Here is a 13,010-nt window from a genome sequence, read left to right on the forward strand (position 1 = left end):
TGCCCATTTCAAAAACTTCAAAATTCATTTTCACTCCATTAAAAAAAAATCAAAATCTTAGGGTTTTCTCTTTTCTCTCTCTCTAAAATTCTGTAGATCGAAGAACTCTGAATCATAAAAATGGTGTCGCAGGATTATATACAGAAAATGGAGGTTCGGCAGAACTTCCGGAATCTCTGGCACACTGATCTTCTTCGCACTGTTCAGGCTGATACTCCTTGTAAGATTATTTCTTCTTCTTCAATTTATCAAGAGTTTTCACTACTTTGGATTTTCACTGCGGAAATCACTGTTTTCTGATTTTTGTTTGGAAATTTTTTTGATTTTGTTGCAGATTGCTGTTTGTCGTTGTTCTGGTAAATTCTTTGATCCGCTAATTTCTCAATTGCTGATTAGTTGAATTTTAGTTTTGTTAGTGTATTTAGTGATTGTTTGGCGAGATGTGGATGATTTTGCTTGTTGACTTTGCGGTTTATTCGAGATGATTGATTAGGTTTTCAGTTTTAAGAAAGTACTGAAATGTAGGTTTTTAATTGAGTTTTGATTGTCAATTTTGTGCTTTGTAACTGTAATTGGTCGTAAGTTTCAGCTGGTAATTAGATTTTTTGCGTTTTAAATGAATTTTGATTGGCAGTTTTGTGCTTTGCAACTGAAATTGGTCCTGAGTTTCAGCTGATATACTCCGTAACCTTGCATTTTAAATGAATTTTGATTGCCAGATTTGTAATTTGACATAAAATGCTTATGAAATGTTCCACTTGCTCTTTTTTTTTTATTTATTTTTGGATAGTTTACAATTCAGTTGTTCATATTTAGGGATATCATGTGATTGAGGCCCTGTTCTCGTCAGATTATTTTCAGTTCAGTTCAGCTCTAATAATTTCACTTTAGTTCAGTTCAGCCCCTAATTTCCTTCTCTCCTAAAATATTCATTTCATTTTAGTTCAGTTCAGCTCTAATAAGTTTAGTTCAGTCAATGAGAACAGACCCTGAATATGTCTTGCATCAAATATTGCTTCAAAATGCCTCAAGTATTTTGTAGACGATCTAATTGTGTAGTGGGAGTTGGAAGAAAAAAATGTTTTGCAATGTCAAGTAGACACTTGAGATTTGTAGGACTCGGAATGAGATGCTTGATTTTTACATTGTGCTTAATCTGTAACGACGAAATGAATAGTGCCGGATTAGTGAGGAGCAGAAAAAGTTAACATACATTTTAGTCATAGGAGTTACTCCCAATGAAAAATGATTTCAAGAAGGAATATTTTAGGATGAAAATTCCTAAGTAGTTTATCACTTAAGTTGTGTTGATTTAAAAGAAGCAATTCAAACTAACTTTAATCTATGGAATATTATTGCAATGGAGATTAGTTTTCAATGGAGATTAATTTTCCTTTGTTGATTCTTTGCTTGAAAATTTGTAGAGGAAAGGAAGAAGGGAGATGAAGGGTTAGAAATGGAAGGGAGGAGGAAGGTAAGTTAAGGAAGCTCATGTAGCACTCCTTCCTTAAACCAGGAATGCTTTTCCATCCTTAGAAAAACTATTCCAACCCTGGAAAGTTATTTCATCCACTCACAAACCAAACTAAGGAAAATTGGAAAAATTAATTTTCTTGAAAAAATATCTTTTCCAACCAAACGCAGCATTAAGGTAGTGAGATAAATGAAAAATTCTAAATAGGAAGCTTCATTTGATATATGGGTTATCAGTCACTGTCAAAAGAGGCCTCGTAAATATTAGTATTTGCTTTTTGGAGACATGCTAACTAATGTTATATATATTGTATCTGTGAATTATACAATGTCAAAAGAGATCATATACTGTCAACAATCAAGCTTACATCAGATTTTTAAAATTTTAAATGAACTTCTAGAGATTGAGAGCCTGTTAATGTCTTATTTAGTGCAGGTGGAGGTTTTCTTAAAATATTTGAAGTATAGGGAACCTATAAATTGCTTTAGTTTATGAATGTTAAAACTTTTACTGTGCTTCTAGAAATCAGATTTTTATCTCAACATTTGTTTTATTGTTTTGTGCTCTATGATGGATTTCAGTGCTTCTCTTTTTTCTTTCTCGCGGAGCACATAATGTTTTGTCCTTATTTGATGCACTCTCAGCTTATTGGTCGATTTAAAGCTAATATATCTATTATCATGTATGTTAAGTTTTTAAAGTAGCATTGCTGATTATTTTTGGTTTTGTTTGTAGTGCTCCATGTGTATCATATATGCTGCGTAAACGTGCTCTTTACAATGACATGTCAAGGTGAGTATATATTTGTAGCTGTTAAGTACTTTGTGAAGTATTTATGAAAAATTGCTTTCCCCGAAAAGTAATACTACTACTCCCTTCGCTCTTTGAAGTTCTACCCATTTGTTGTACATATGCTGTTTTATGCTATAACAGATTGTTGCTTTTGGGACCATTTGCTTTGTTTACTATGAAGTATTTTATACAGAGAAGCTAAGCTGGGGTTTTAATTAGAGGTGTCAAAAGCATAGCCGACCCGACCCGAAACCAACCCGAAAAATATCTGATCCAGATTTTGACTCGCGTGGATATAGTAATTTAGTATGACTCAACTTTAAAAATTGACATGACCGACCCGACTTTATCAGACATGATCTGATCATCCGAATTGAAACCTGTAGTTTTAATACATTTTAAGGAAAAGAGAGAGTGTGTATCGGCCAAAGGTCTGTAAAATAGTGCTTCCTCCATTTAACTTTTGATGCATCACTTAGGATTTCACGGTCTTGTAGGCAATTTTTTGTTAGAGATATTAAATGGTTTTAGGGATAGTTTATTGAGAGCAGCGGGGACCAAGGGGAAAATGTTTTAAGATATTGGAAAGGTTAATAAGGGCAAATGGTTATTTTCGCGAGCAAAAACTTACCCAAGAGGGAAAGAAAAAAAGGTGATGCATCTAAATTGAAACTTCCCTATTAAGAAAGTCATGCATCTAGAAAACCGGAGGAAGTATATACAAGTGTAATTTTCTAAGAAAGGAAAAATGCTAGGCGGATAGAACTTCATGGAACAGAGGAAGTTTATTGATTTGGATTTTAACACACTTTTCTTTTGCTTGTAGATACGTATGCTGTGCTGGTTATATGCCTTGCAGTGGCCGGTGTGGTGAAAGCAAATGCCCTGAATTTTGTCTTGCAACTGAGGTATAATGGATGTGCTTAATTTAACAGTTAAAAAAAAAAACCTATTAACTCTGCATCCCCCACTCCCTTAATTCCTTCCTCTCTGTCCCTGTTCTCTTTAGCTTGGTTAATTCTAGCCCAAAATTAACTGGGTTGGTACTTGGTACTATGGCAGTGGGCAGTGGCTATCTTCTTTTTTCTTTCTCCCTGCCTATGAAACATCTCCCCCCTGTTCAGACAATTACATGTTTTTGAGCTAAGTTTTCTTCTTTTAAATCTAATCAAGATGTTGACCTAATTAGTGCATAAACTACCTATTTCTCAATAGAGGCAATATTTTAAGGGCAGTTTATGCCTCATTCTCATTAGCATGCTATTCAATGTGGAATTACCCCTTTAGTTCTCTTCACCTACTTTGAAAGAGAAAATTACTAACCAAGAGAGTTGATTTTGTGGAATGAAATATGATAAGCCACTTTTTACTAAATTCCTATAATAAAATTGAATATAATTTGGGAGGGCATAGAAAATTGACAGCATGATGACAGTAGGCAGACAAAGAGGAAGGTGCTGGTAACCTTGTAAAAAAAATCGAATTTGTTTGTTACTTTATTGTGACTTGGCTGAGAAGAGAAAAGGAGAATAAGAGGGGTGTGCAGAAGAGGGTTGTGGCTGACTGGTTGATGGCAAATGGCGGTAAGAGGTGGCCTTGGGATGGTGGAGCTACAATTTTATTTAAAAAAAAATAAAAAAAAATAAAGCTAGCGAAGTTGAATGGAAGATCGTTTTAGGTACTACGTCCTTAGGAATTAAGTATTATGGGGTTTTACAGCTTGCTCATGGTTTTGTTAAAATACTTATGGTTCACAGGTTCTTTCCTTTTAAAAAATACAACCTTCTTCTCGCTTTGGAATAATGAACTCGATTCTGACCCTACTTACATTTGTTTTTGCTGGTACAACTTTTTTTTCTGCACCATTTATGTTTCACGGTTAGTGTCAATTTGAGTTATGTCAAGTAGGCTCTATTCTCTTCACCTCAACACTTTGTTTGGATAAGAGAAATTGGAGAGAAAAGGAGTGAAGGGAAAAGGTTGGCAAACAAGTTCCTTTGTTTGGATAAGAGGTCGGGGGAACGAATTTCCCTCGTATAAACGCCATCCGCCAAAATTAGAAAGATTTGGGTGTGACTAAGGAAAGAACAAATACGGTGTCACTTGACCAGGATTTTTTCTGTCCATTTGGTCATAGGCGCATCCTCCAAAGTATTGCTACTTTCAAAGGGTTTGGGTTGAAATTTAGAGCAAGACTTGAATTTTGCATTTGGCATGTGTCCTTTGCTACCCTCATCCCTTTGATCAAAATGTTGTGACAATGATTTTAATGGTAAGGAAAGAAAATTGTGGTTTCACTTGACCAGATTTTATTCTTGTCCATTTGGTTAGAGGTCCATCCTCCACATTCTTGCTAATTTTGAAGGGTTTGTGTTGGGAGTTTGCATTCGACATGTGTCCTTTGCCATCCCAATCCCTTTTTCTATGTTCTCTTTCTAAAAGCTGTATGGCCACCAATTTGAGTTCTTGGTTGTTTCTTTTATGTTCTTATATTTTTGCTGATTGCTTGCTGTCTCCTGTTGGTGATGACTGTGAATTTCAAGTTGCTTTCAAGCTCAACGCATCATATGCATGAGGGAACCGCCCTTTGTTATCCATACCTGATCCTCAGTCTTGGTTTGATTATTTGATAACCACTGACAGTTAACTCCTTAACTTTCCAACCAGCTGCAGCTTCTCTGTGTCTTTTTTCTTCTATTATGTGGATTAGCTACTTGGTGAAACAGTTGCATATTAGATCCTTACTATATCTGTGGCCTTTGATTTACAGGTCTTTCTCTGCTTTGGAAATTCGGTGGCCTCCACACGTTTCATGTTACAGGATGAGTTCAACATACAGACAACTCAATGTGATAACTGCATAATTGTATTTCCCTTGCTCTGCTTCTTCAAACTAGTCCTTTGTGCTCATTTATCTTTTTCCCTCTTATTAACATGCTTTCTCTGGTAGGGTTTTATGGTCTGCCTGAACCAAATTGCATGCATATTTTCCATAGTAGCAATGATTGTGGGAAGTCAAGAAATCCAAGAAGCATCTCAATTGTTGAATTGCCTTTCTGATTTGGTTTACTGCACGTAAGACTCCTTTTCCTTATTCTTCTTAATCTGACAAGTGAATGTCTCCCTGATTTGGTTTTTTTGCTTGTGCAGTGTCTGTGCGTGTATGCAGGTAAGCGGTCATCAACTACTACATACTCCCTAATTTTAAAAGTATCATGGACTTAATGGTATGTTTAAGTGACATCTAAAATATCCATCATAATTTAGTCCGTGGGAGTGCAAGTTGTGTAGATATGGTCAACAGCAGCATACCCTAAACCAATCCTTGTGACAGGGTGAAGCACATTATGCTGTCTTTTTAAATATACGTTTGTTTTAAGGTGATATGATGTTTTGACATACAAGGAATCAAAAGTGGCTTTTAAGCAACCTCAAGTGGTACCCATAAGGTGGTTGTTACTAAACTTGTCCTTATTGATACCCAAATTAAGTATCAATACACTTCTTTATTGGCACTAATTAGAAGATGGGCTTGATAGGTATCATTAAGTTAATTTGGTACCAATAAAGAAGTGTATTGGTACTTAGTTTGGGTACTAATAAGCACAATTTGTGCCAACAACACACTTGTTGGTATCATTAAAGTTGCTTGTGTCCAAAATGGTCACAAGCTACTTCAAATTTGACAACCTCTCTGACGAACCAGCCAGCAAATGCAACTTATTGCCATGAAATCCCATGATCAGGGTCCCTTGCTGTGTCTAATTGGCTAGGAATGGAGCATTTTCTTTCATTAAAAGCTTCTCTTCCCTTTGTTTCTCAACAAAGATCTATTTAGGATTGTCATTTGTCAGATATTGAACATTTGAACCCCTAGTTTCTGAGCGGTAGATAGTTTTCCATTGCAATCTGATTTCCAGACTAGGATTTAAAAAACAAAAAAGTTATTACAAAATGTTTTTTTATTAAAGGCAAAAACTTAAAGTGCATATATTAATAAATTATCATTACACTCAAATGATATTAAGACTTTATTAGAAACATAAATAAATGTCTGAATCATCATAAGCAAAGCATTTTAATGATTTAATCTATCTTTAGGATCTTCTTCCTCGTCTGCTTTCACAATCCTTAGTAGCCCCAACCATCACCCCTTGTGTTGGACTCACCCTTCTTGTTAGGATTGAGTCCTTTTTCACCATAAACCATATCTTCTTTGCCCTTACCTGTAAGCACGCTCTTTCTGAGGCATAATAGGGGTCTCAAACATAATTCCATACCCAAACGCTTTTTTTTGGAGGAGCCTTCTTATCTCCAAGATGCTCGTTGTTACTCTTTGACTTCTTCAGAAATCGGAATGTATAGTTCTGTGGCAACTTCACTAGCTAGAGAATCCTTGTGAACGGGCAACTTCACTCTTTCCTTCTAGGGTTCTAGCATTTAATTTGCTCTTCTCATTTTGGGCATTTACATTTATAAATGTTGGATAAATATGCCGTCTCAAGTAATGTGTTAAAAGACCACATTGGCCTCTTGGCCCAATACTCTTCTAAACATATGGCATTATCTGAGAAGCAACATTGCGTGGGCATATAACATATTGCCTTGGAATATTTTGCTTAAAGTCATATTGTCTTGTCATACGAGAAGGAAAATAAAAATTAAATCCAGTCAAGTTAGGAACACGAACATAATGAGTTTCATTTATTTCTATCCCAAACATGCCGATAATCTTCCACCAAGCTCCTTCGACTTGAAAAATTGCCTCCATTCATTATATGATTTAGCCAGAAAGCACCTCTTTCTCCTTTTTATAGCTGTCTTGTAATAAACTTACTGCATTTTTTCTTTTTACCTACTCTGGGGTTGGGGGAGAGGAGAGGAGGGGGAGGCGTTGAGCTTATCATGTGGTCACACATTTTTTATCAAACTTACCAAAGTGGTCGTACTCTATCATTACTCTACCTTATAATATAGATTGTATGAGTTATATACACAAGAGAGTATTGAAGGTACTCAACTGTGAAATGTTGCAGTTAGAGTACTCGAACAGGTAAAACTCTCCTTTTTAGCCGGTTATCATTGCCAAAAAAAATAAAAAAAATCCTTGAATTTCTCTTTTTCTTTTTCTGCTGCTCCTTACATTTCTTGGTATTTTTTCATCATCTTTTTCAATCTCTCTTTCTCTTTAATTTATTTATTTTTTTTCGAAAAATCCCCCTCCCCTCGTAGAACAACCCCCACCACTTCCTGCTGCTTGCCGCCACCTCCTCTCCTCTTGTCTTTTTTTTTTATTTATTTATTTATTTTCTCTGGTGGGGGTGGGATGTTGGGTTGATTCGGGCAGATGGGCTGGGTTTTGGGTAGTATATGGAGATATTTTGGTAGTCAAGGTGGATATTCGAGGTGGGTATGGTGATTTTCTCGGCCGACATTTAGGGGGGGGGGGGGGGAATGGGTCAACTAACAAGGGGGAGAGAGAGGCCGATGGTGGGCGAGGGTGGGGGTGGGGTTTTTTCTCTAATTGTAAAATTTGACTTGATTGCTAATTGTTAAATTTTCTCTAATAAAAGAATTTGCTCTTATTGTTAAAATTGACTTGATTGCTTTTATATGGATATTATTATACTCTCTTCGTCCCTTATTAATAATCCTTTATGGGCAATTTTTACGGGAATTAATAAACATAAATAAGTAGTAGTAAAAGTACATTGGAAAATTAAATTTACATTAGGTAAACAAAAATAGAGAGAGGAATAAAAGTATATTGAAAAGCAAAATTTACATGGAAAAATTAAATTTGCATAATATTGTTGCAAATTAGAGAGAATTTTGGTAAAAATTAATATTAATAGTACTTGAAAAAAGCAAATGAGACTATCATTTTGGGACTTAAGGGACTATCAATAAGGGAGGGAGGGAGTATCAATTTTCATTGAAGTTGAATTAATAAATTTTCATTGTGGTTGTGGGACTGTGGCTGTGGAAGTGTTCAAACCATGAAAGAAGGAAAGAGAAAGATTAAAGGAAGGGGATGAGATAGAAAAACATTTTTTTTTTAAAAGTTAACTGGTTACAGGAGGGGAAAATGGAATCTTTACCTCTGGTGACCGTTGGAGTACCCTCGATGAAAAAAAAAATTGAAGTTCAGTACTTTAAGTGAAACTTTTGCCAAAGTTCAATACTTTCTTGTGTATATAACTCTAGATTGTATTATGAAAATCTAGAGTTGGGTGTGCCCAAGGTTGTGTAATTTGTTTGAAATTTCATGTTCATTGAAGCTTTCGCCAAATCGGTTTGTATTGTTTAATCAACAAATAATCTGCATTATTGACTTGTGACTAGCGCTTTTGCTGTACATCTAGTAGGCTTCATATCCTGATTATAGCGATTGAGCTTTGCTCTTGTTCCAAGTTCTTTGTAAAGGTAGCTTGTTACCCAGGCCCACACCTAAACCCATGTTTGTGGTTATGCTCTGCATGAACAGAATTTTCTGTATGTTCAAGGGGCTGATAAGTGACCAATAATTATTCATTAGCAATGAGGTATTGCCAAAGTCATGAGATTGTAGAGAGTCTTAGTCCTCCCGTGGTGGTAAAACACTTGATACTGAGAGAAAAAGATGGTTTTAAATGTGGCAATGGACAAGTTTGTTAAATTAAGAATGGAAGCCTGCATTTTCATGGGAAGGCAACTTCTACTTTTGTTTCTACTGTTGTAAGGTCAGAAATTAAGTTGCTATGGTTGATCATCCACTGTTTCACTAAAGTTCATCGCCATATTTGGTACACTGAAATCTCTAATTACTGCTATTCTCACCGCACTTGGATAACATATTGCAAGTTGCTTATTATTGCAGACACAGCATAAGATTGAAATGGACAAGCGAGATGGGAAGTTTGGGCCTCAGCCGATGGCAGTGCCCCCAGTTCAGCAGATGTCTCGGATTGACCAGCCGTATCCTCCCACTGTTGGATATCCATCTCAACCTCAGGGATATCCACCTCAGCCTCAAGGATATCCGCCCCAAGGATATCCTCCTCAAGCTCATGGATATCCACCTCAACCTCAAGGATATCCTGCTCCAGGCTACCCACCAGCAGGTTCTGCTTATCCTCCTCAAGGTTACCCACCCGCTGGCTATCCCAAGTGATCCCCTTCTTGCTAGTTGAAGAGGTCTAAAATATTTGATTCATTGAGTCGAGCTATGTGTAATATACATAGATTTTACCCTTAATTATTCTTGATGTGTCTAGACTTGATTGACAAGTCGACAACTCTCAAACTAGTTATGTTGTAGCAGTGCTGCGACGTCTATTGTAGATTCTACCCATTAAAACTTGTCTAAGATACGCTATGTCTATCTTTTTTCTTTTTTTCTTTTTTTCTTTTTTTGGGGTCTGAGTGTTCGTAAATTGTAATCTGCACAATGCTATTATTGGAAAATTCCAGTTGAAGAGTTCTTAAAGACTATTTGCTTTGGGTTTTGACATATTATTGCCCCTTGTTCCTTCATTCTTCAGGTTGTCCTTACATAGTTACAACCACTTTGCATTTACGTAATGCCATAGAAAAGTGGAGGAACAACCTTCATAAAATTTGGAGAGAGAAAAATTAAAACAATACGGAGTATATCAACGTGACAACGTGTCCATTTAGAACATTTGAACATTTGTTTTGGTGGAAAATGATTTTTGTTTTGGTGGAAATGATTTTCCTTTCACTTCTCCATATTTCTTTATTGTTTTGTTAAAGGATAGAAAAACAATTTTTTTTCATAGGTGAAATATTATGTGTCTTTTCCTCTTTACTTCCAATATTCTTTTTCTCCATTATATTTTTGACACATTTTCTTTTCTCATCATAAGTTTTCTTATAATCAAACAAAGGAAAAACCTTTTCAAAATCATGTTTCCCATTGAAAATTATATACGTTAAGAAGAAAATGGTTTTCTATGACAGAGCCTTAGAAAATGTTAAACCTCGATCATGCAAAGAAATTGTTAACAATGAAGTGTTGACCTACTGAGTACTGACCTTGATGAGAGTTTCCCATACATGAAAGCTAACTAACCAAACTCGTTATACAACAATCTTTGCTGGAAAGCTACAACTTTGTTCACACTCGTATCCACTGAAAACAAAATCATCGAACCATCCTAAAAAGCTAACAATCTATGCTTTATACTTTTACGTAACTTCATTGTGTCATGACCTGAATTTCTTAATAACAAGTTATAAGAGGCTTCTTCGCAGCGTCGTATGTTGTTGAGTCAAAGAGAGTATTATATTGCGCATGTACGGGTACGGCTGCACAACATCCCCGAAGCAACGCATAGGACGGTGGCCAATTATTGAAGCCAGTTAGTTTAACTTTTGATATTACGCGTTACAATCATCAATCATCTGTTATTAGTTACTGGAATTCCGTACTTTTTGACTAATTGTACGCTTAATTATTCATTAAAAAAATTCTGGTCGTGCTTCGAGTTGATTTTTAATAGTTTTCGTGTTCGTGCCAACTATATATATCTCGTTGATGAAATCTTTTTGCCAGTTTGTTGGTTACATTATCTCATCTCTATATTACAAGTCTTTGGTGTTAACTTAAACTAGCTAAATTGTCGATACGCATCTATTGTCCTTACCTTTTATATACTCCTTTAATGTGATCCTTCTTTTACATTTTTTTTTTTTTGAAATTTAAAGCACACATCTACTGCGCATCTTATATACTATGTATATACGAAGTACTATTTTGACAAAATAAGAATAGAAAAAATAAATGTTGCCTCAAAAAAATAAAAAAAGTTTATTTTTTAAATTTTTTTTTTTAATATGAGTAGAAAAATTCAGATATGATTTCCATATTATTGTAGAGAAGTTTAGACAAATTAAAATAGGTTTAGTTTTATAAAAAATAAAAAAAATTTAAAAAAAAAAAGTTTGACAAATTAATATAAGTTTAAATAATGCAAAGTATAATTTTGAACAAAAAACAATAAACCAAGTAGAGTTTAAGCTCAAAATTTTAATGTTAATTTAAGCCAAAGTCAAATTTGTAACGTTTTTTATAGATAAAGTGTGTGTCCATAATGCGTGCAAGTCATATAAAATAATTGAGATTTTTACTATTAGGTCATTTAGTTGACACTAATTGGATCCATAACTAAGTAGTGATCACAATGTAGGGGTTATATTTAGTCATTTGGTTGACTTATTAGTTGTACTTAATGAAATTATGAAATGTCCGTAACTACTTGAATCAGCTTAATTATTAAAAACAAGAGAGTCAACCATTAAAGCCGATTCTATTTTCATATTATATGTAGTTGATTCCTTAAGTAATTTATTTATTTTTTTTTTTCGACAAGGATTCCTTAAGTAAATTAAATTATCTCTTCTTTCAAAAAAAAAAAAAAAAAAAAAAAAAAAAAAATAAAACTCCTAATTCAAAGTTTTTGAGTAGGAGTTTTGCGGACACGGGACACCTATTTCAATCTTTAGTAGTTTAGAACAACTTTTAAGTGGAAAAATGTAGGGCCTGTTCTAATTGACTAACTTGAGTTAAACTGAATTAAACTTATTGAAGCTGAACTGAATTGAAGTTAATTGAATATTTTATGAGAGAAGGAAATTAAGAATTGAACTTATTGGAGCTGAACTAAACTAAACTGAAAATAAGCTGAAGAAAACAGGCCCGTAATCATGTAAATGAGGTAAAACTGGGTAAATATCATACAATATATGATATCAAATGCCCTTTGAATGTAAATGAGACTTTTATTTTTTAACATAAGAGGAATAATGTTAACTCATTCTTCTGATGTGACATCATGTAATTTAATTTGAATGGAAAATACATGACATCACATTACGCGTTATTTATTACTTTATTACATTAAAGATTCTTTTCATTATCATAACCTTTGTATAAATAAATTTACAATCAGAGAATAAACATAGATCATTTCATTATATGTAGCCATTAATGTTACTTCGTATGATAAATTGCATATCGTGATATCGATTGATATCATTCATATATATTCTTACTTACAATACAAACCACAAAGAATATGAGCTCTGTTTAAATAGCACGCAATTGCTAGAAAGAAGAAGAGCATGACATATGTAATGAAATGAGGTGGTACGTACATACTTCCACCACTAATTGAATAAATTTTGGTGCGGTTCATTTAATAACATTTAGGGCCCCATTCAAACTCAAATGTTTAGAGATCACACATTCACATAAACACGACACATGCATGGATAATAACGTGGTGAAGAAGCATGTAGGGATATATAAATAATGGTTCATCATTCATTCATTCGTACTATCTGGTGAAGATGCTTGAATTCAAGGTAAAAATTGAAGGGGTTTTCGAAGTTTATATAATAGGAAGCTAAGGTAAGGTAGTGGTCATTATTGAAGGAAGTGGATGCGATAGATTTTTTCAGGGTAATTTAACATTCTCGGGAAATAATTACTTTCATTTAGTTAAAGTAACAAATTGGAAGGAGGTAGTTTGTTACCTCCATTATTGAAGGTGTCAAATTTCATCATTATATGTTCGTCCTTAATGTCACTGTAATCTTTGGCCATCTTCATCATCGTCCTCAATCTTTATCGTTTCTTATTATAGTTTTACCCATAAGGTTCCTAACCTGTGGCGGATCTTCTAAGGGGCAAGGCTAGGCTTGGCCCCCTTAGATTTTGATCCAAAATTTATTATTTACT

The 13,010-nt window shown here is 34.5% G+C and overlaps 1 protein-coding gene across 1 annotated transcript; it reads left to right on the forward strand.

Moving 5' to 3' along the window:
• LOC145567734 (uncharacterized) lies at positions 1-9,739 on the forward strand. Its single transcript, XM_081627096.1, has 8 exons — positions 1-220; positions 335-356; positions 2,210-2,266; positions 3,093-3,174; positions 5,037-5,132; positions 5,217-5,341; positions 5,417-5,435; positions 9,126-9,739. Exons 1-8 carry the CDS (start codon positions 121-123, stop codon positions 9,417-9,419), a joined length of 795 nt encoding a protein of 264 aa, XP_081483222.1. The 5' UTR covers positions 1-120; the 3' UTR covers positions 9,420-9,739.
• Positions 9,740-13,010: the final 3,271 nt, after the last annotated feature.

Source organism: Chenopodium album, chromosome 11 (genome assembly GCF_948465745.1).
Source record: "Chenopodium album chromosome 11, dcCheAlbu1.1, whole genome shotgun sequence".
Taxonomy (NCBI): domain Eukaryota; kingdom Viridiplantae; phylum Streptophyta; class Magnoliopsida; order Caryophyllales; family Amaranthaceae; genus Chenopodium; species Chenopodium album.